This window comes from Diorhabda sublineata, chromosome 9 (genome assembly GCF_026230105.1).
Source record: "Diorhabda sublineata isolate icDioSubl1.1 chromosome 9, icDioSubl1.1, whole genome shotgun sequence".
Taxonomy (NCBI): domain Eukaryota; kingdom Metazoa; phylum Arthropoda; class Insecta; order Coleoptera; family Chrysomelidae; genus Diorhabda; species Diorhabda sublineata.
In genome coordinates this window covers 1,449,066-1,473,015 of record NC_079482.1, presented here as the reverse complement: position 1 = coordinate 1,473,015, position 23,950 = coordinate 1,449,066, and the positions used below count along the sequence as shown (strand labels likewise).

The window sequence follows — 23,950 nt, the reverse complement described above, 5'->3', positions numbered from 1 at the left end:
TATTTGAGCATTTGCGTTATATTTTATATCGAAGATTGAGTACTCTAAATCGCTTTATCGCTGAGTCTTTCGCGATGCTTCGGAATGTTTTTGGTGTAGCAAAAGTTGTTCCGAGAAAAGGTCTAAGAAACTCTGAATTTTTAGCACCTGGACAAACCGTTACCTCGAGTTTTTATTTGAGCATTTGCGTTATATTTTATATCGAAGATTGAGTACTCTAAATCGCTTTATCGCTGAGCCTTTTGCGATGCTTCGGAATGTTTTTGGTGTAGCACAAGATGTTTCGGTAAAAGGTCTAAGAAACTCCGAATTTTTAGCACCTGGACAAACCGTTACCTCGAGTTTTTATTTGAGCATTTGCGTGATATTTTATATCGAAGATTGAGTACTCTAAATCGCTTTATCGCTGAGCCTTTTGCGATGCTTCGGAATGTTTTTGGTGTAGCACAAGATGTTTCGGTAAAAGGTCTAAGAAACTCCGAATTTTTAGCACCTGGACAAACCGTTACCTCGAGTTTTTATTTGAGCATTTGCGTGATATTTTATATCGAAGATTGAGTACTCTAAATCGCTTTATTGCTGAGGCTTTTGCGATGCTTCGGAAGGTATTTGGTGTAGCACAAGATGTTTCGATAAAAGGTCTAAGAAACTCCGAATTTTTAGCACCTGGACAAACCGTTACCTCGAGTTTTTATTTGAGCATTTGCGTTATATTTTATATCGAAGATTGAGTACTCTAAATCGCTTTATCGCTGAGCCTTTTGCGATGCTTCGGAATGTTTTTGGTGTAGTACAAGATGTTCCGAGAAAAGGTTTAAGAAACTCCGAATTTTTAGCACCTGGACAAACCGTTACCTCGAGTTTTTATTTGAGCATTTGCGTTATATTTTATATCGAAGATTGAGTACTCTAAATCGCTTTATCGCTGAGTCTTTCGCGATGCTTCGGAATGTTTTTGGTGTAGCAAAAGTTGTTCCGAGAAAAGGTCTAAGAAACTCTGAATTTTTAGCACCTGGACAAACCGTTACCTCGAGTTTTTATTTGAGCATTTGCGTTATATTTTATATCGAAGATTGAGTACTCTAAATCGCTTTATCGCTGAGCCTTTTGCGATGCTTCGGAATGTTTTTGGTGTAGCACAAGATGTTTCGGTGAAAGGTCTAAGAAACTCTGAATTTTTAGCACCTGGACAAACCGTTACCTCGAGTTTTTATTTGAGCATTTGCGTTATATTTTATATCGAAGATTGAGTACTCTAAATCGCTTTATCGCTGAGCCTTTTGCGATGCTTCGGAATGTTTTTGGTGTAGCACAAGATGTTCCGAGAAAAGGTTTAAGAAACTCCGAATTTTTAGCACCTGGACAAACCGTTACCTCGAGTTTTTATTTGAGCATTTGCGTTATATTTTATATCGAAGATTGAGTACTCTAAATCGCTTTATCGCTGAGCCTTTTGCGATGCTTCGGAATGTTTTTGGTGTAGCACAAGATGTTCCGAGAAAAGGTTTAAGAAACTCCGAATTTTTAGCACCTGGACAAACCGTTACCTCGAGTTTTTATTTGAGCATTTGCGTTATATTTTATATCGAAGATTGAGTACTCTAAATCGCTTTATCGCTGAGCCTTTTGCGATGCTTCGGAATGTTTTTGGTGTAGCACAAGATGTTCCGAGAAAAGGTTTAAGAAACTCCGAATTTTTAGCACCTGGACAAACCGTTACCTCGAGTTTTTATTTGAGCATTTGCGTTATATTTTATATCGAAGATTGAGTACTCTAAATCGCTTTATCGCTGAGCCTTTTGCGATGCTTCGGAATGTTTTTGGTGTAGCACAAGATGTTCCGAGAAAAGGTTTAAGAAACTCCGAATTTTTAGCACCTGGACAAACCGTTACCTCGAGTTTTTATTTGAGCATTTGCGTTATATTTTATATCGAAGATTGAGTACTCTAAATCGCTTTATCGCTGAGCCTTTTGCGATGCTTCGGAATGTTTTTGGTGTAGCACAAGATGTTTCGGTAAAAGGTTTAAGAAACTCCGAATTTTTAGCACCTGGACAAACCGTTACCTCGAGTTTTTATTTGAGCATTTGCGTTATATTTTATATCGAAGATTGAGTACTCTAAATCGATTTATCGCTAAGCCTTTTGCGATGCTTCGGAATGTTTTTGGTGTAGCACAAGATGTTTCGGTAAAATGTCTAAGAAACTCCGAATTTTTAGCACCTGGACAAACCGTTACCTCGAGTTTTTATTTGAGCATTTGCGTTATATTTTATATCGAAGATTGAGTACTCTAAATCGCTTTATCGCTGAGCCTTTTGCGATGCTTCGGAATGTTTTTGGTGTAGCACAAGATGTTTCGGTAAAAGGTCTAAGAAACTCCGAATTTTTAGCACCTGGACGAACCGTTACCTCGAGTTTTTATTTGAGCATTTGCGTTATATTTTATATCGAAGATTGAGTACTCTAAATCGCTTTATCGCTGAGCCTTTTGCGATGCTTCGGAATGTTTTTGGTGTAGCACAAGATGTTTCGGTGAAAGGTCTAAGAAACTCTGAATTTTTAGCACCTGGACAAACCGTTACCTCGAGTTTTTATTTGAGCATTTGCGTGATATTTTATATCGAAGATTGAGTACTCTAAATCGCTTTATCGCTGAGCCTTTTGCGATGCTTCGGAATGTTTTTGGTGTAGCACAAGATGTTTCGGTAAAAGGTCTAAGAAACTCTGAATTTTTAGCACCTGGACAAACCGTTACCTCGAGTTTTTATTTGAGCATTTGCGTGATATTTTATATCGAAGATTGAGTACTCTAAATCGCTTTATCGCTGAGCCTTTTGCGATGCTTCGGAATGTTTTTGGTGTAGCACAAGATGTTTCGGTAAAAGGTCTAAGAAACTCCGAATTTTTAGCACCTGGACGAACCGTTACCTCGAGTTTTTATTTGAGCATTTGCGTTATATTTTATATCGAAGATTGAGTACTCTAAATCGCTTTATCGCTGAGCCTTTTGCGATGCTTCGGAATGTTTTTGGTGTAGCACAAGATGTTTCGGTGAAAGGTCTAAGAAACTCTGAATTTTTAGCACCTGGACAAACCGTTACCTCGAGTTTTTATTTGAGCATTTGCGTTATATTTTATATCGAAGATTGAGTACTCTAAATCGCTTTATCGCTGAGTCTTTTGCGATGCTTCGGAATGTTTTTGGTGTAGCACAAGATGTTCCGAGAAAAGGTTTAAGAAACTCCGAATTTTTAGCACCTGGACAAACCGTTACCTCGAGTTTTTATTTGAGCATTTGCGTGATATTTTATATCGAAGATTGAGTACTCTAAATCGCTTTATCGCTGAGCCTTTTGCGATGCTTCGGAATGTTTTTGGTGTAGCAAAAGTTGTTTCGGTAAAAGGTCTAAGAAAGAAATCGCTGAAAACAGACCCTGGACAACTTTACCTCGGGATTGCTTGGAGACTTTCCAAAAGCGTATATCACATGGAAATATCGATGGGAAAAACGTAATTAGTGCTGTATATTTATTGTTTTGGCACTTTTTTTCGAATTCCTCATAATTTTCGAGTTATTCGCGATCAAAATTAGGAAAATCCGTGGCCTTAACTTTGTCATGAGTTGCTAGACTTATTTAGTATTCCAAAACCTTTCTATTTAATTTAAAGTTTTTGCCCAATTTGCCTGTACTATCCTGCTAAATCACAATCTGTGTTCGGTTTTTAAACTTTCGGGCCTTGCAATAATATTTGGTCATAGTCTATTTTCAATTTCGATTTACGCATTTCAAATAATTTTTTTTTTCTATAACAATTTTGTCTTCGTGTGCGGTTCCAAAATAACTGTCGGATAATTATAACCGCATCTTAACGACACAACGACACGCCATATGCGGCGAAACAGCAAGAACAAAACAACCAGCAATAAGATAGAAAATTAATTAACAAATAAAGCGATTGAATGTTTTATAGAGCCATAACTCGACGTGTTCGATCGTCAGGTAAAGCGCTAATACATGTCACCGAACTGCAATAAAACCAGCAGTATATATTCCCCGGATCTTCTTTATTCGCTTAACTGGCTCGTATTTTATTATGTTGTCCCATTCTTGTGTAGTTAATGTGTTGGGAGTCGAGGGGATCCATTTTGCAGATCCATTAAAGTAATTCATTGTCGTTTGGTCGTGAAGATGTGCCGAGTTGTTACTAATAAATATTAATAAATATGCTAATAAGACAACAAAGTCGTAACTTAAATAATGTATATCCCGCTATCTTCATCCTTAAATTCTTATTTTATGACGTGGAAAATTCAAGATATATACGAGGATCGTCCGGTAATATCGGACCGCGTCTAGAGATGGCGCTAGTTGCTTGAGAAAGTAAACAAGAAAAAACTATCAACGACGAGTATTACTGCAACTTTTGACCAAAGAAATAAAGTAAAAACGGCCGCGTTTTTATTGCAACAGCCAAAATTATTAGATTGCTACATCATGCTCCCTATTCGCCAGATTTAGCACCTTGAGCTTCACGAATCTTATATTAAACTCATTGAACATCGCTGGGAAAAGTGTATGGGGCTAAAATGGTATAACTTTGAATAATTAACGAAATTTTTGTCTTTTCTTCGTTGGGCTAAGTACTTTTGGGACTATCCTCGTATAATACGTTCATAACGTAACCTATATTCACACAATTGGGTAGAAAAGTTCAAAATCGATACGAAATGTATAAGCAGCGTTCTAAAGGAACATAATTTAGTTCTTAGAGCGATTAGATCTTTTCTTGTCGAAGAAGACTGGAAGAGGATTACCCAAGGTAGCAAAAACACACACACACATACACCTTAAGACGTCCAAACCAAGAAGATAAGAGTGTACAGTCGACAGGTTAGGTCTTAACAACAAAATAAGACTTCCCAGAATCTCCCATGGAAGTCTGGACGAAACTGCAGCTCGAACGAGGTTGAGGACTTGTCGAAATGACTGGAGATGGTGTGTGTATGTCATATCTTACTTTTGACTCTAAATAATAAGATTAGTTATTGTCGGAAAGGCAAGGATTCAAATTAAGAAGGATATTTCAAAAGTTCAACACGAAACTTTTGGTGTGGTTGTCGGAGGGTTTCCTCAGCGTTCTGGTGATTCTGTGACGGCCAAAATGTACGGGAAAAAAGTTTGTTAGATCTAGTTCATGAATAAGAAGCAACCTGGAGGACATTGATTCAGATTGTATAAGTATAATTATTATAATCATTATTTTTCACAAATATACAACTTCTAACTTATAATTTATCGTGAATTTGGTAAGCTCCTAGTCTGTTTTTTTTTAAAACTAAACCTTTCACGTGCTCAACAAAGGAATCCACCCAAATATAATAACCATTAGAATAGGGAGTGTTCGAGATTCGACATCTTTTACAATCTCGTCTTGATGGCGTTAAGTTAGGAATTGAGGTCCAATCCAATTTCAAACAAATTGTCAAGTGACCGTTAAGCGAAATCTTTGAAATCCCAACTGTCTGGAGGAGCAACTGTAAACATATAACTCTGAGCCCAGAGGATTATCCCTTGATCGATTTTAGTCCTCCCTGGATGGCAATCCTTAACGCCATCACCTTTAATCTTTTTCTAACGACGCTTTCTTGTTATTTTCTTGTTACTAGTTTCGGTTTACTGAAATGATTTGTTTGGAAATAACTTTATCTAAACAATTTTTTAAAATTTTCAGTGGAAAGTAGTTTTCCGAAACTAAAACTAGTGAAGAAATTAATGATAGCGATAATAACAATAATTAGATCAAAATAAAAAGAAAAAAAGACCTGACCCAACGAAGAAAACACAAAAATTTTGAATGATTCTCAAAATTGCTTTTAACTGCCAATAGCACCTGTTCATCTTTGACCACCGAGCCATCTAATAATAAAAAATAATCCGAGGGGTCTAAATATGGTTAATAGGATGCACGAGGTAGCAATCCAAACTTTAATTTTGGCTGGATATCTAAGCTGATTCATCAAACACTTTCTTCTTAGTAAAATGCGTCCGTTTTTCGTCGATTTATTCGCTCAAACGTTGCAATATCTTCACAAAAATATTTTCCAATATATTAAATGAAAATTAACCCACGCGCATCCCAACAAACCGAAATTATCACCTTGTCTGCAGATGGAACAGTCTTTATCTTCCTTGGTGCTGGATCTCCCATTATATTGATTGTTTTTTATGTTTCTGGTGATGGAACCACGATTCATCCATGGTTGATCATATTCGTATAAAGAAATGGTAGGACCTGGATTTAACCATCCAATCACTTTCCTAACCAAAATGAAGTCTTTTACTTATTTTATTTCTGGTATTTTTTCGAATCAATCTAATCAGTCATCCTCTAGCATTTGACATCGTTCCTCCGTCAAGGATTCTTCTGTAAATAGCAATTTTTAACCAGAAGTAGCATTGATTCCTCGACATCCTTTCCGATCCTTCCTTTTTACAAATTTAGAGGCGCCATTTCTCCAAAATATCTCAAAATTATCACGAACTTCGCCGTGTTTTATACATAGATCTAACACCCGTTCTTCCTCCTCTCCGTTTTGACCCAGAAACCTCAAAATTTTGAGTCATAACTCTACAAACTTCACGCGTGTTTCTCGAATTCCTCGTAGTTTTCGAGTTAATCGCGATCCAAAATATTTTTGAGTGTATAAACCCATTTATCTACATCCGCAGTTTTGGATACACCACAGATCAGTTTAGAGGCGCCATTTCTCAAAAATATCTCAAAATTATCCCGAACTTCGCCGTGTTTTATACATAGATCTAAAATCCGTTTTTCTTCCTTTCTGTTTAGACCCAGAAACCTCAAAATTTTGAGTCATAACTCTACAAACTTCACGCGTGTTTCTCGAATTCCTCGTAGTTTTCGAGTTAATCGCGATCCAAAATATTTTTGAGTGTATAAACCCATTTATCTACATCCGCAGTTTTGGATACACCACAGATCAGTTTAGAGGCGCCATTTCTCAAAAATATCTCAAAATTATCCCGAACTTCGCCGTGTTTTATACATAGATCTAAAATCCGTTTTTCTTCCTTTCCGTTTAGACCCAGAAACCTCAAAATTTTGAGTCATAACTCTACAAACTTCACGCGTGTTTCTCGAATTCCTCGTAGTTTTCGAGTTAATCGCGATCCAAAATATTTTTGAGTGTATAAACCCATTTATCTACATCCGCAGTTTTGGATACACCACAGATCAGTTTAGAGGCGCCATTTCTCAAAAATATCTCAAAATTATCCCGAACTTCGCCGTGTTTTATACATAGATCTAAAATCCGTTTTTCTTCCTTTCCGTTTTGACCCAGAAACCTCGAAATTTTGAGTCATAACTCTACAAAACTCGCAAAAACTTCACGCGTGTTTCTCGAATTCCTCGTAGTTTTCGAGTTATTCGCGATCCAAAATATTTTTGAGTGTATAAACCCATTTATCTACATCCGCAGTTTTGGATACACCACAGATCAGTTTAGAGGCGCCATTTCTCAAAAATATCTCAAAATTATCCCGAACTTCGCCGTGTTTTATACATAGATCTAAAATCCGTTTTTCTTCCTTTCCGTTTTGACCCAGAAACCTCGAAATTTTGAGTCATTACTCTACAAAACTCGCAAAAACTTCACGCGTGTTTCTCGAATTCCTCGTAGTTTTCGAGTTATTCGCGATCCAAAATATTTTTGAGTGTATAAACCCATTTACCTACATCCGCAGTTTTGGATACACCACAGATCAGTTTAGAGGCGCCATTTCTCAAAAATATCTCAAAATTATCCCGAACTTCGCCGTGTTTTATACATAGATCTAAAATCCGTTTTTCTTCCTTTCCGTTTAGACCCAGAAACCTCAAAATTTTGAGTCATTACTCTACAAAACTCGCAAAAACTTCACGCGTGTTTCTCGAATTCCTCGTAGTTTTCGAGTTATTCGCGATCCAAAATATTTTTGAGTGTATAAACCCATTTACCTACATCCGCAGTTTTGGATACACCACAGATCAGTTTAGAGCCGCCATTTCTCCAAAATATCTCAAAATTATCCCGAACTTCGCCGTGTTTTATACATAGATCTAACATCCGTTCTTCCTCCTCTCCGTTTTGACCCAGAAACCTCAAAATTTTGAGTCATAACTCTACAAACTTCACGCGTGTTTCTCGAATTCCTCGTAGTTTTCGAGTTAATCGCGATCCAAAATATTTTTGAGTGTATAAACCCATTTATCTACATCCGCAGTTTTGGATACACCACAGATCAGTTTAGAGGCGCCATTTCTCAAAAATATCTCAAAATTATCCCGAACTTCGCCGTGTTTTATACATAGATCTAAAATCCGTTTTTCTTCCTTTCCGTTTAGACCCAGAAACCTCAAAATTTTGAGTCATTACTCTACAAAACTCGCAAAAACTTCACGCGTGTTTCTCGAATTCCTCGTAGTTTTCGAGTTATTCGCGATCCAAAATATTTTTGAGTGTATAAACCCATTTACCTACATCCGCAGTTTTGGATACACCACAGATCAGTTTAGAGGCGCCATTTCTCAAAAATATCTCAAAATTATCCCGAACTTCGCCGTGTTTTATACATAGATCTAACATCCGTTCTTCCTCCTTTCCGTTTAGACCCAGAAACCTCAAAATTTTGAGTCATAACTCTACAAAACTCGCAAAAACTTCACGCGTGTTTCTCGAATTCCTCGTAGTTTTCGAGTTATTCGCGATCCAAAATATTTTTGAGTGTATAAACCCATTTACCTACATCCGCAGTTTTGGATACACCACAGATCAGTTTAGAGGCGCCATTTCTCAAAAATATCTCAAAATTATCCCGAACTTCGCCGTGTTTTATACATAGATCTAAAATCCGTTCTTCCTCCTTTCCGTTTAGACCCAGAAACCTCAAAATTTTGAGTCATAACTCTACAAAACTCACAAAAACTTCACGCGTGTTTCTCAAATTCCTCGTAGTTTTCGAGTTAATCGCGATCCAAAATATTTTTGAGTGTATAAACCCATTTATCTACATCCGCAGTTTTGGATACACCACAGATCAGTTTAGAGCCGCCATTTCTCCAAAATATCTCAAAATTATCCCGAACTTCGCCGTGTTTTATACATAGATCTAACATCCGTTTTTCCTCCTCTCCGTTTTGACCCAAGAACCTCAAAATTTTGAGTCATTCCTGAGATTTCTGAGGTAAATTTGAAGAAGGAGCCTCCCTAAATAGAGAAAAACGAAGAATTTTTATACAAGGAAGAGTAGAAAGTCTGGTAAGACAAATTAGGGGTTAGTTGTTTTCGATAAGGAAATTTGTGTGTCCATAAATCTTTTGTTTTTAAAGATTGTTTTCTAATCAATCGGAGAACGCCTTTTGGGATTTCCGATTTGTGAAAGTTTTCGTCCTCATCGTGGGCGATTTCGACATAAATATAAATCTAGTAGTTGAACGTTCGTATTTTTTGTTTTAAAAGCGTATTGTTTGTCAGTTCGTCGGTCTGGAATCCTTCTAAAAACAATTTATCGTACGATGAAAGGGAATGACGTAAAAAAATAAAAGTCCCGGAAATGTGACTAGTAAATAAAACGTTTAAATAAAAGTTCAAAGCATCCGTGTCTGTGCCACATGCAGGCAAATACGAAAATCCACTCCGCTTGCTTATTTACTACCTTTCAAGTTTATAACAAACCCCCCGGCTTTGCATGTGATGTAAAAATGAACCAATCAACGCCCTCTTTTATCGGGCTTAGAAAACCACGTCTGCTACACAAACGCTTTATGTCTATTTACAATTCTCCTTTTTACATTACGTGTTTGTGACAGATTTGATTTAATATAGAATCATGAATTTACACGCTATAAAATGAAATAACGCGCCATTTTATTTAAATTGTTCCACGGGGTGTTTCGGGACTGACGCGACATAAAAAAATGTTCTTAAACCACCTCTCGTTTATTAGTTACAGGCCTATATTCAGGTATTTCTTTCTAAATTCGAACATTATGAATCTGAAGGCCAGGGACGGCTCATACCCAATAGTTAACAATCCGTAACTTTTACAGGGACAACCTGTACAATCTAAAGGTAGCATAAATCTATTTTTCAATCGATTTTTTAACTAAAAGGTACTCTTTGTTCAACTCGATCAATTTTATGGTTTAAGAGATATGTAGATGTTTAGATCGATGTACATGGCCACAGTTAACAATCCGTAACTTTTTCGGGGACAACCTGTACAAACTAAATATGGCAAAAATCGATTTTTCAATCGATTTTTCAACAAAAAGTTACTCTTTGTTCAACTCGATCAAATTTATGGTTTAGGAGATATGTAGATGTTTAGATCGATGTACATGGCCACAGTTAACAATCCGTAACTTTTACGGGGACAACCTGTACAAACTAAAGATGGCGAAAATTGATTTTTCAATCGATTTTTTAACTAAAAGGTACTCTTTGTTCAACTCGATCAATTTTATGGTTTAAGAGATATGTAGATGTTTAGATCGATGTACATGGCCACAGTTAACAATCCGTAACTTTTACGGGGACAACCTGTACAAACTAAAGATGGCGAAAATTGATTTTTCAATCGATTTTTCAACAAAAAGTTACTCTTTGTTCAACTCGATCAAATTTATGGTTTAGGAGATATGCAGATGTTTAGATCGATGTACATGGCCACAGTTAACAATCCGTAACTTTTACGGGGACAACCTGTACAAACTAAAGATGGCGAAAATTGATTTTTCAATCGATTTTTCAACAAAAAGTTACTCTTTGTTCAACTCGATCAAATTTATGGTTTAGGAGATATGTAGATGTTTAGATCGATGTACATGGCCACAGTTAACAATCCGTAACTTTTACGGGGACAACCTGTACAAACTAAAGATGGCGAAAATTGATTTTTCAATCGATTTTTTAACTAAAAGGTACTCTTTGTTCAACTCGATCAATTTTATGGTTTAAGAGATATGTAGATGTTTAGATCGATGTACATGGCCACAGTTAACAATCCGTAACTTTTTCGGGGACAACCTGTACAAACTAAAGATGGCGAAAATTGATTTTTCAATCGATTTTTTAACTAAAAGGTACTCTTTGTTCAACTCGATAAAATTTATGGTTTGGTAGATATGTAGATTCTAAGGTCGCTATAAAGAGACATTCTGAAAAAAATTATCATAAATTGTATATTATATTACTTGAATAAGGAAAAACTTGGATGAGATTAATTATTATATTTCATCTAGTAGGCTACTACTTGATACTTGATATTCAATTAAAAATTGCGAGCGACTTAATTTGTTGTAGTCAGTTTGCAGTTTCAAAATCTGTCATCAATAATAATCACAACGCATTAAAATTGAATTTACTTTTAGTGAATACGCCGATATGCATTTGATGTATGATTTGGCTTCTGGTAAGTCGTTTGAAGCTGGAAGATTGTATACTCAACGCTTTTCGTTTACATGGCCACCGCGTTCCCCCGAATTGAATACAATGGATCATTTTTTTATATATCTTAAGAGGTTAGTATTTGTAACACAGAAGGAACGGAATAATCGATAGAATAAACTTCTATTTTGACGCTATAAGGCAGAATCTTTTGAGGTTAGGAAAAAATTCTTGAAGATCAATCTGTACAGAATTTTGTACTCTACATTTTTTGCACTAGCACTTCTTTTCGAATTTTTCGTAGTTTTCGAGTTATTTGCGTTTCAAAATATTTTTGAGTATATAAACCCATTTTAAGGTGAAAATTTTGAGGCTAGGAACAAATACATTAAATACTTTTTTGTAGAGAATTTTGAGCTCTACATTTTTTGTTTCAGCAGTTCTTTTCGATTTCCCCACAATTTTCGAGTTATTCGCGATTCAAAATATTTTTTATACAAAAATTTATTTCCCTATAAAAAAATCCCATTTTAAAGTGCAAATTTTAAGGTTAGGAACAAATACGTGAAATACTTTTTTGTGGAGAATTTTGTACTCTACATTTTTTGCTCGGGCAGTTTTTTTTCGATTTCTCCATTTTCGAGTTATTCGCGATTCAAAATATTTTTCACACAAAAATTTATGCCCCCATAAAAAAATCCCATTTTAAAGTGAAAATTTTGAGGTCAGGAAAAAAATACCCAGGAAAATTTTTTTTTGTAGAGAATTTTTTACTCTTCATTTTTTGTTACGACAGTTTTTTTCGAATTCCTCTTAGTTTTTAAGTTATTTGCGTTTCAAAATATTTTTGAGTGTAGAAACCCATTTTGAACTGAAAATTTTGAGGTTAGGAAAAAATTCCTGAAATACTTTTTTGTAGAGAATTTTGTACTCTACATTTTTTGTTGTGACAGTTTTTTTCGAATTCCTCTTAGTTTTTGAGTTATTTGCGTTTCAAAATATTTTTGAGTGTAGAAACCCATTTTGAGGTGAAAATTTTGAGGTTAGGAAAAAATTCCTAAAATACTTTTTTGTAGAGAATTTTGTACTCTACATTTTTTGTTGCGACAGTTTTTTTCGAATTTCTCTTAGTTTTTGAGTTATTCGCGTTTCAAAATATTTTTAAGTGTAGAAACCCATTTTGAGGTGAAAATTTTGAGGTTAGGAAAAAATTCCTAAAATACTTTTTTGTAGAGAATTTTGTACTCTACATTTTTTGTTGCGACAGTTTTTTTCGAATTTCTCTTAGTTTTTGAGTTATTCGCGTTTCAAAATAGTTTTGAGTGTATAAACCCATTTTGAGGAGAAAATTTTGAGGTAAGGAAAAAATTCCTGAAATACTTTTTTGTAGAGAATTTTGTACTCTACATTTTTTGTTGCGACAGTTTTTTTCGAATTTCTCTTAGTTTTTGAGTTATTCGCGTTTCAAAATATTTTTAAGTGTAGAAACCCATTTTGAGGTGAAAATTTTGAGGTTAGGAAAAAATTCCTTAAATACTTTTTTGTAGAGAATTTTGTACTCTACATTTTTTGTTGCGACAGTTTTTTTCGAATTTCTCTTAGTTTTTGAGTTATTCGCGTTTCAAAATAGTTTTGAGTGTATAAACCCATTTTGAGGAGAAAATTTTGAGGTAAGGAAAAAATTCCTGAAATACTTTTTTGTAGAGAATTTTGTACTCTACATTTTTTGTTGCGACAGTTTTTTTCGAATTTCTCTTAGTTTTTGAGTTATTCGCGTTTCAAAATATTTTTAAGTGTATAAACCCATTTTATGGTAAAAATTTTGAGGTTAGGAACAAATACCTAGAATACTTTTTTGTAGAAAATTTTGTACTCTACATTTTTTGTTACGACAGTTTTTTTCGAATTCCTCTTAGTTTTTGAGTTATTTGCGTTTCAAAATATTTTTGAGTGTAGAAACCCATTTTGAGGTGAAAATTTTGAGGTTAGGAAAAAATTCCTGAAATACTTTTTTGTAGAGAATTTTGTACTCTACATTTTTTGTTGCGACAGTTTTTTTCGAATTTCTCTTAGTTTTTGAGTTATTCGCGTTTCAAAATAGTTTTGAGTGTAGAAACCCATTTTGAAGTGAAAATTTTGAGGTTAGGAAAAAATTCCTGAAATACTTTTTTGTAGAGAATTTTGTACTCTACATTTTTTGTTACGACAGTTTTTTTCGAATTTCTCTTAGTTTTTGAGTTATTCGCGTTTCAAAATAGTTTTGAGTGTAGAAACCCATTTTGAAGTGAAAATTTTGAGGTTAGGAAAAAATTCCTGAAATACTTTTTTGTAGAGAATTTTGTACTCTACATTTTTTGTTACGACAGTTTTTTTCGAATTTCTTTTAGTTTTTGAGTTATTCGCGTTTCAAAATAGTTTTCAGTGTATAAACCCATTTTGAGGAGAAAATTTTGAGGTTAGGAAGAAAATACCCAGGTAACTTTTTGTAGAGAATTTTGTACTCTTCATTTTTTGTTGGGGTAGTTTTTTTCGATTTCCTAATAGTTTTCGAGTTATTCCCGTTTCAAAATGTTTTTCACTTTCAACTCCCAAAATTTCGAAAATTCATGCCCGTAATTTTGTTTAGACTTATTCAATATCTCAAACCCTCCGAGAAAATCAAAACCTTCCAATTTAATCTCAAAATTTCAACGGAACATGCAGCGTTTACTCAAGTCTCATATAAATAATTCAACTTGGCAACGTTGTTCAAATATGACTTGTACCAATACTACCCATTTGTTTTACCAAAATAAAAAGGGAGCCAAAAAGAAAAACCTTTCAATTCATCATTAACCGAAAGCAGTGTCAATATGTCATTATAAAAGAAGAACTTGATATTGTCGAAGTATGATTTTGACAGGAATGGATTCGTTATCAATTTAATCTCGATTATGAACCGTCGCGCATCACCCTTGTCTAAAGGAGTTCGGATGATAAACGACGTACTCATAATAATTGCCTTCTAAGTTATGGCTCATGGCGTGTATGAAATATGGCATCGTTCCGCACGCAATTACTGAGGGGTTATTTATCTTTCGGAGACGAGAAAGTCCCTCACGAAATCATGGTGGTAACTACTGGAGATTTTCCAAAAAACAAATTCCCTATTAGTAGAAGATAAAAATAATCAAGTAAATATCCGGGAATTATCAAAATTTGTGAAGAAGCCGAATGGCACGATACAAATTAGAAATACCCTTAAGAAATAAATGGGGTACCAATTAGAAGATTAGATTCACGAAAAGAAGACGAAAAGGTTAGTTTTAAACAAGCGTACCAATCAATCAGCATTCGAATTCTGTAATAAATCAGATCCCATCGCTTCAAATTTTGATATAGAATCCAAAATTACGATAAATTACTTCAAAACATCAATTAAAATAATGATGTTAAGAAGGTCCTTGTGACAATTCGAATTTCGTCCTAATTTGAGCCTGTTTAAAACGTATCTGCTTCGGTTCCTGTTCGGTACCTAACAGAAAAAGTAGAAAACCGAAAACTCCCTCCGAAACCAAACAGGTTTCTTAAGGTTTTGATCAGGTTTAAACTCGTGTTTGTGGAACAAAACCCAATTGAAACGTCCACACATGCACGGTGTGTTTTCGGTATCGAAAACTTCCTCGATATAAACAGGTTTAGTGTGGTGTGTTTTCGTAATCGAATACTACCTCGATATGAACAGGTTTTTCAAGGTTTTAATCAGGTTTAAACTCGTGTTTGTGGAACGAAACCCAATTGAAACGTCCACACATGCACGGTGTGTTTTCGGTATCGAAAACTTCCTCGATATAAACAGGTTTAGTGCGGTGTGTTTTCGGAATCGAATACTCCCTCGATACGAACAGGTTTCTCAAGGTTTTGATCAGGTTTAAACTCGTGTTTGTGGAACAAAACCCAATTGAAACGTCCACACATGCACGGTGTGTTTTCGGTATCGAAAACTTCCTCGATATAAACAGGTTTAGTGTGGTGTGTTTTCCTAATCGAATACTACCTCGATATGAACAGGTTTTTCAAGGTTTTAATCAGGTTTAAACTCGTGTTTGTGGAACGAAACCCAATTGAAACGTCCACACATGCACGGTGTGTTTTCGGTATCGAAAACTTCCTCGATATAAACAGGTTTAGTGCGGTGTGTTTTCGGAATCGAATACTCCCTCGATACGAACAGGTTTCTCAAGGTTTTGATCAGGTTTAAACTCGTGTTTGTGGAACAAAACCCAATTGAAACGTCCACACATGCACGGTGTGTTTTCGGTATCGAAAACTTCCTCGATATAAACAGGTTTAGTGTGATGTGTTTTCGTAATCGAATACTCTCTTGATACGAACAGGTTTTTCAAGGTTTTAATCAGGTTTAAACTCGTGTTTGTGGAACAAAACCCAATTGAAACGTCCACACATGCACGGTGTGTTTTCGGTATCGAAAACTTCCTCGATATAAACAGGTTTAGTGTGATGTGTTTTCGTAATCGAATACTCTCTTGATACGAACAGGTTTTTCAAGGTTTTAATCAGGTTTAAACTCGTGTTTGTGGAACAAAACCCAATTGAAACGTCCACTCATGCACGGTGTGTTTTCGGTATCGAAAACTTCCTCGATATAAACAGGTTTAGTGCGGTGTGTTTTCGTAATCGAATATTCCCTCGATACGAACAGGTTTTTCAAGGTTTTAATCAGGTTTAAACTCGTGTTTGTGGAACAAAACCCAATTGAAACGTCCACACATGCACGGTGTGTTTTCGGTATCGAAAACTTCCTCGATATAAACAGGTTTAGTGCGGTGTGTTTTCGGAATCGAATACTCCCTCGATACGAACAGGTTTCTCAAGGTTTTGATCAGGTTTAAACTCGTGTTTGTGGAACAAAACCCAATTGAAACGTCCACACATGCACGGTGTGTTTTCGGTATCGAAAACTTCCTCGATATAAACAGGTTTAGTGTGGTGTGTTTTCGTAATCGAATACTACCTCGATATGAACAGGTTTTTCAAGGTTTTAATCAGGTTTAAACTCGTGTTTGTGGAACGAAACCCAATTGAAACGTCCACACATGCACGGTGTGTTTTCGGTATCGAAAACTTCCTCGATATAAACAGGTTTAGTGCGGTGTGTTTTCGTAATCGAATACTCCCTCGATACGAACAGGTTTCTCAAGGTTTTAATCAGGTTTAAACTCGTGTTTGTGGAACAAAACCCAATTGAAACGGCCACACATGCACGGTGTGTTTTCGGTATCGAAAACTTCCTCGATATAAACAGGTTTAGTGCGGTGTGTTTTCGTAATCGAATACTCCTTCGATACGAACAGGTTTTTCAAGGTTTTAATCAGGTTTAAACTCGTGTTTGTGGAACAAAACCCAATTGAAACGTCCACACATGCACGGTGTGTTTTCGGTATCGAAAACTTCCTCGATATAAACAGGTTTAGTGCGGTGTGTTTTCGTAATCGAATACTCTCTTGATACGAACAGGTTTCTCAAGGTTTTAATCAGGTTTAAACTCGTGTTTGTGGAACAAAACCCAATTGAAACGGCCACACATGCACGGTGTGTTTTCGGTATCGAAAACTTCCTCGATATAAACAGGTTTAGTGCGGTGTGTTTTCGTAATCGAATACTCCCTCGATACGAACAGGTTTCTTAAGGTTTTAATCGGGTTTAAACTCGTTACGTACTCATTTGGGGAGGAAATTGAAGCTCGACAACTCAGCTACAAAATGTACGCTTTAGGTTTTTCATTATTTTGCGAAAATGGCTGGTATTCAACAATCAAAAAGTAACCAAACTTGTCAACTATGAAAAAATCTGACATTAGTAAAAGTAGTTTTGTTCCTATCACAGAGTGAGTTCAAAGGTATAATTGGTCTCATTTTGAAAATAATCGTCTAATTGACGACCTCAAGCAAGGATCAGCTGCTGGGTGTAGCAGAGTCACAGACACAAGTGTTTTAAGTTCGCCCAGGCAACTAGCAAAAGACAATTCCGTTCCCGTTGTTTTCCAAGAAAATTCTACAAGTTTGAATTTTTTTGCAGATGCAATTGAAAAGTAGAAACTCTAACGAGTAGTTTCGAGCAGTTTCTTCTTCAGCCGAGGACGTAATTTCCCTCAGACTCTACGTGGCGCATAGTACTTTTTAGTAAGAAGTTTGAGCGCGTTTTACAAAGAAATTACAGCTCTTAGAGAAAAATTACAAGAAATCTTTTTTATAGAAAATTTTGTAAACTATATTTTTGATTTCTTTACTTTTTCAGAAATTTGGCGTGGATTTCGAGTTATTTGCAAAATTCAGGTCAGGAGCTGTAATCACTGAACTAATTAATGTTTTCTTTTAATCAATTTTTTCTATATACTTCGTCTACTATCAAAACTTATTATTACAATATATTTCAGATAATTTATCGAATGTATTTGGCGAATCTCCCTGGGGTGTGATCCTTAGACATTTATCCTGCTCGCAGAGTCTCGGCGTAAGTTTAAGCGACCGCTTCCTCATTCATTGCCGCCTCTTTATCATGACCCGTGGCGGTATTCGCGTAGCTGATAAACGACCTCGCAACTAGCTGCCGGACAATGCGGAATTTGTTTTCAGAGAGTTTATCATATAACAATCCCTAGCTTGCACCTGATAACACCGTTCCGCTCTGATTTATTGCTTTGATTTACGGCCTCTTCGTTCCTTGAGAGATTTTCGCTTCTTGCGATAGCATCCAACCATGGGGAAGTGCGGACTTGAATAATTTAATTTCAGTAACGTCAGTGCTTTCTTTTTATATATATATATATATATAGACGTTTGAAAAACAACTTTACCATCGTGAATTTAGTCCCCCTTGACTAGTGACCATCAAAAATATTCTCCCAAATTTGCAGACGAAACTAATACAGTTAAAAAAATTAACGTTGAATCCCGTTTTCGCTATTTTTTGTGAGGAATGAATCGATTTTTTTAATAAATCGATTCAATTTCTGTTATGACATCCCCAGGATGTTTATATTCGACCAATTTCATAAGGAATTTCCACAGGATTTGAGTAGGCGACGTGGACGTTGTCCATCCTGGGCAGCAGGTACTTAATAGACCTTTCCCGCCATCATATTCGTGTTCATCGACTTTGAAACAACATAAATTGTAGATTTTTCACTTTTGTACATATTTTATGAGGCATATTTTCCCATGGGAGGTCGAATTTCGTCATAAATCACGTTTTCGTAATAGAAACAAGTTTCTTCATTCGAAAGCGAGTAGTTTTTCTCAAAATATAAAATAGAATATCGTTTAGAACTAAAGAAACAACCTCAAGAACTCAAGAAACAGATTTTTGAAATTTTTTTTGAAAATTTGAGGCTGAGTGAAAAAAATAATTGATACAAATTAAATTTATTAAAATAAATCACGATTTTACAATCAAAAATCAAATTATTTGTAAACGAACGACAGTTTTATGATAACCCAATAGGAATTCAATTCCTAACCTATCAAATGAGTTTAAAAATATTGACACATAGATGGCGTAACTCTCAATAGATGTGTATACAAATTTGACAGATGTCAAACTATTAATTTGAAAGGTAAGCAATTTAGTTTGTTAATGAATTATTATTTTTTGATATACATAAACTAATGAAGTTAAATCTCGGATTGATTAACTTTCGTGAATGTATAATTTGGTATGCAAAAGCTCTGTTCAAAACGGGTACCGCGCACGCTTACTATCGACTAATAAATCCAAATTTTTGCGTTAATATGTGACAATGGACGAACCATTTTGTACTGGAGTCCAATGGACAGTCAGCATATTCAACTGCACGTGAAAAACCGACTCTGGAACGTTAAAAAAGATAAAAATCAACTGGCAACGTTGTAACAACAGTATTTTGTGATACGCACGGTATAATATTCATCTTAAAAAGGGGGAAAACTCCTCATGCATCACCTCCACATTAAAAACACTTTTTTTGTGAAAATTGGCTTCGCATTAATTCTTCTGGTGCAGGATATGAAGAAGTTTGTAGGCGATAGCCGCCATTACATTCTCGCATGTCTCGGAATGTCTCGAGGTTTCTCGGAGAGAGTGTACAGCCGCCATTACATTCTCGCATGTCTCGGAATGTCTCGAAGTTTCTCGTAGAGAGTGTACAGCCGCCATTACATTCTCGCATGTCTCGGAATGTCTCGAAGTTTCTCGCAGGGAGTGTACAGCCGCCATTACATTCTCGCATGTCTCGGAATGTCTCGAAGTTTCTCGTAGAGAGTGTACAGCCGCCATTACATTCTCGCATGTCTCGGAATGTCTCGAAGTTTCTCGCAGGGAGTGTACAGCCGCCATTACATTCTCGCATGTCTCGGAATGTCTCGAAGTTTCTCGCAGGGAGTGTACAGCCGCCATTACATTCTCGCATGTCTCGGAATGTCTCGAAGTTTCTCGGAGAGAGTGTACAGCCGCCATTACATTCTCGCATGTCTCGGAATGTCTCGAAGTTTCTCGGAGAGAGTGGACAGTCGCCATTACGTTCTCGCATGTCTCGGAATGTCTCGAAGCTTCTCGTAGAGAGTGTACAGCCGCCATTACGTTCTTGCATGTCTCGGAATGTCTCGAAGTTTCTTGCAGGGAGTGTACAGCCGCCATTACATTCTCGCATGTCTCGGAATGTCTCGAAGTTTCTCGGAGAGAGTGGACAGCCGCCATTACGTTCTCGCATATCTCGGAATGTCTCGAAGTTTCTCGCAGGGAGTGTACAGCCGCCATTACATTCTCGCATGTCTCGAAATGTCTCGAAGTTTCTCGCAGGGAGTGTACAGCCGCCATTACATTCTCGCATGTCTCGAAATGTCTCGAAGTTTCTCGCAGGGAGTGTACAGCCGCCATTACATTCTCGCATGTCTAGGAATGTCTCGAGGTTTCTCGGAGAGAGTGTACAGCCGCCATTACATTCTCGCATGTCTCGGAATGTCTCGAAGTTTCTTGCAGGGAGTGTACAGCCGCCATTACGTTCTCGCATGTCTCGGAATGTCTCGAAGTTTCTCGCAGGGAGTGTACAGCCGCCATTACATTCTCGCATGTCTCGGAATGTCTCGAAGTTTCTCGTAGAGAGTGTACAGCCGCCATTACATTCTCGCATGTCTCGGAATGTCTCGAAGTTTCTCGCAGGGAGTGTACAGCCGCCATTACATTCTCGCATGTCTCGGAATGTCTCGAAGTTTCTCGTAGAGAGTGTACAGCCGCCATTACATTCTCGCATGTCTCGGAATGTCTCGAAGTTTCTCGGAGAGAGTGGACAGTCGCCATTACGTTCTCGCATGTCTCGGAATGTCTCGAAGCTTCTCGTAGAGAGTGTACAGCCGCCATTACATTCTCGCATGTCTCGGAATGTCTCGAAGTTTCTCGTAGAGAGTGTACAGCCGCCATTACATTCTCGCATGTCTCGGAATGTCTCGAAGTTTCTCGCAGGGAGTGTACAGCCGCCATTACATTCTCGCATGTCTCGGAATGTCTCGAAGTTTCTCGCAGGGAGTGTACAGCCGCCATTACATTCTCGCATGTCTCGGAATGTCTCGAAGTTTCTCGGAGAGAGTGTACAGCCGCCATTACATTCTCGCATGTCTCGGAATGTCTCGAAGTTTCTCGGAGAGAGTGGACAGTCGCCATTACGTTCTCGCATGTCTCGGAATGTCTCGAAGCTTCTCGTAGAGAGTGTACAGCCGCCATTACGTTCTTGCATGTCTCGGAATGTCTCGAAGTTTCTCGCAGGGAGTGTACAGCCGCCATTACATTCTCGCATGTCTCGGAATGTCTCGAAGTTTCTCGGAGAGAGTGGACAGCCGCCATTACGTTCTCGCATATCTCGGAATGTCTCGAAGTTTCTCGCAGGGAGTGTACAGCCGCCATTACATTCTCGCATGTCTCGAAATGTCTCGAAGTTTCTCGCAGGGAGTGTACAGCCGCCATTACATTCTCGCATGTCTCGGAATGTCTCGAAGTTTCTCGCAGGGAGTGTACAGCCGCCATTACATTCTCGCATGTCTCGGAATGTCTCGAAGTTTCTCGGAGAGAGTGTACAGCCGCCATTACATTCTCGCATGTCTCGGAATGTCTCGAAGTTTCTCGGAGAGAGTGGACAGTCGCCATTACGTTCTCGCATGTCTCGGAATGTCTCGAAGCTTCTCGTAGAGAGTGTACAGCCGCCATTACATTCTCGCATGTCTCGGAATGTCTCGAAGTTTCTCGTAGAGAGTGTACAGCCGCCATTACATTCTCGCATGTCTCGGAATGTCTCGAAGTTTCTCGCAGGGAGTGTACAGCCGCCATTACATTCTCGCATGTCTCGGAATGTCTCGAAGTTTCTCGCAGGGAGTGTACAGCCGCCATTACATTCTCGCATGTCTCGGAATGTCTCGAAGTTTCTCGGAGAGAGTGTACAGCCGCCATTACATTCTCGCATGTCTCGGAATGTCTCGAAGTTTCTCGGAGAGAGTGGACAGTCGCCATTACGTTCTCGCATGTCTCGGAATGTCTCGAAGCTTCTCGTAGAGAGTGTACAGCCGCCATTACGTTCTTGCATGTCTCGGAATGTCTCGAAGTTTCTTGCAGGGAGTGTACAGCCGCCATTACATTCTCGCATGTCTCGGAATGTCTCGAAGTTTCTCGGAGAGAGTGGACAGCCGCCATTACGTTCTCGCATATCTCGGAATGTCTCGAAGTTTCTCGCAGGGAGTGTACAGCCGCCATTACATTCTCGCATGTCTCGAAATGTCTCGAAGTTTCTCGCAGGGAGTGTACAGCCGCCATTACATTCTCGCATGTCTCGAAATGTCTCGAAGTTTCTCGCAGGGAGTGTACAGCCGCCATTACATTCTCGCATGTCTCGGAATGTCTCGAAGTTTCTCGGAGAGAGTGGACAGCCGCCATTACGTTCTCGCATGTCTCGGAATGTCTCGAAGCTTCTCGTAGAGAGTGTACAGCCGCCATTACGTTCTTGCATGTCTCGGAATGTCTCGAAGTTTCTCGCAGGGAGTGTACAGCCGCCATTACATTCTCGCATGTCTCGGAATGTCTCGAAGTTTCTCGTAGAGAGTGTACAGCCGCCATTACATTCTCGCATGTCTCGGAATGTCTCGAAGTTTCTCGGAGAGAGTGGACAGTCGCCATTACGTTCTCGCATGTCTCGGAATGTCTCGAAGCTTCTCGTAGAGAGTGTACAGCCGCCATTACGTTCTTGCATGTCTCGGAATGTCTCGAAGTTTCTCGCAGGGAGTGTACAGCCGCCATTACATTCTCGCATGTCTCGGAATGTCTCGAAGTTTCTCGTAGAGAGTGTACAGCCGCCATTACATTCTTGCATGTCTCGGAATGTCTCGAAGTTTCTCGTAGAGAGTGTACAGCCGCCATTACATTCTCGCATGTCTCGAAATGTCTCGAAGTTTCTCGCAGGGAGTGTACAGCCGCCATTACATTCTCGCATGTCTCGGAATGTCTCGAAGTTTCTCGGAGAGAGTGGACAGCCGCCATTACGTTCTCGCATGTCTCGGAATGTCTCGAAGCTTCTCGTAGAGAGTGTACAGCCGCCATTACGTTCTTGCATGTCTCGGAATGTCTCGAAGTTTCTCGCAGGGAGTGTACAGCCGCCATTACATTCTCGCATGTCTCGGAATGTCTCGAAGTTTCTCGTAGAGAGTGTACAGCCGCCATTACATTCTCGCATGTCTCGGAATGTCTCGAAGTTTCTCGGAGAGAGTGGACAGCCGCCATTACGTTCTCGCATGTCTCGGAATGTCTCGAAGCTTCTCGTAGAGAGTGTACAGCCGCCATTACGTTCTTGCATGTCTCGGAATGTCTCGAAGTTTCTCGCAGGGAGTGTACAGCCGCCATTACATTCTCGCATGTCTCGGAATGTCTCGAAGTTTCTCGTAGAGAGTGTACAGCCGCCATTACATTCTCGCATGTCTCGGAATGTCTCGAAGTTTCTCGGAGAGAGTGGACAGCCGCCATTACGTTCTCGCATGTCTCGGAATGTCTCGAAGCTTCTCGTAGAGAGTGTACAGCCGCCATTACGTTCTTGCATGTCTCGGAATGTCTCGAAGTTTCTCGCAGGGAGTGTACAGCCGCCATTACATTCTCGCATGTCTCGGAATGTCTCGAAGTTTCTCGTAGAGAGTGTACAGCCGCCATTACATTCTCGCATGTCTCGGAATGTCTCGAAGTTTCTCGCAGGGAGTGTACAGCCGCCGTTACATTCTCGCATTCAGCTTATCTCGAGATATCTCGACGCATTTACGGTTTTCATATTTTTTTTCAAACTTGGTTTGTTTTTATTTTAGTTTTTGGTTATGGTGGTGTTTCAGGTTTAACTGAATTTGTTTCAAATACTTCGTGTTTTCTGGTGAGTGACTTATTGGTGTCTCGAACAAATAGTAGAAAGACATAAAGACTTCAATATATATTACTAGAGAA

General features: G+C 38.1%; 1 protein-coding gene across 1 annotated transcript; it reads right to left on the bottom strand.

Annotated features, from left to right (window-relative positions):
• Positions 1-20,383: 20,383 nt before the first annotated feature.
• Positions 20,384-23,668, bottom strand: LOC130448982 (uncharacterized). The gene has a single exon (XM_056786615.1). The coding sequence runs from the start codon at positions 23,666-23,668 to the stop codon at positions 20,384-20,386; it is 3,285 nt and encodes a 1,094-aa protein (XP_056642593.1).
• Positions 23,669-23,950: the final 282 nt, after the last annotated feature.

What these genes read in the sequence shown, in the direction of transcription:
- LOC130448982 (XM_056786615.1), bottom strand. Translation starts at nt 23,668, where the DNA reads ATGGCGGCTGTACACTCTCTACGAGAAACTTCGAGACATTCCGAGACA.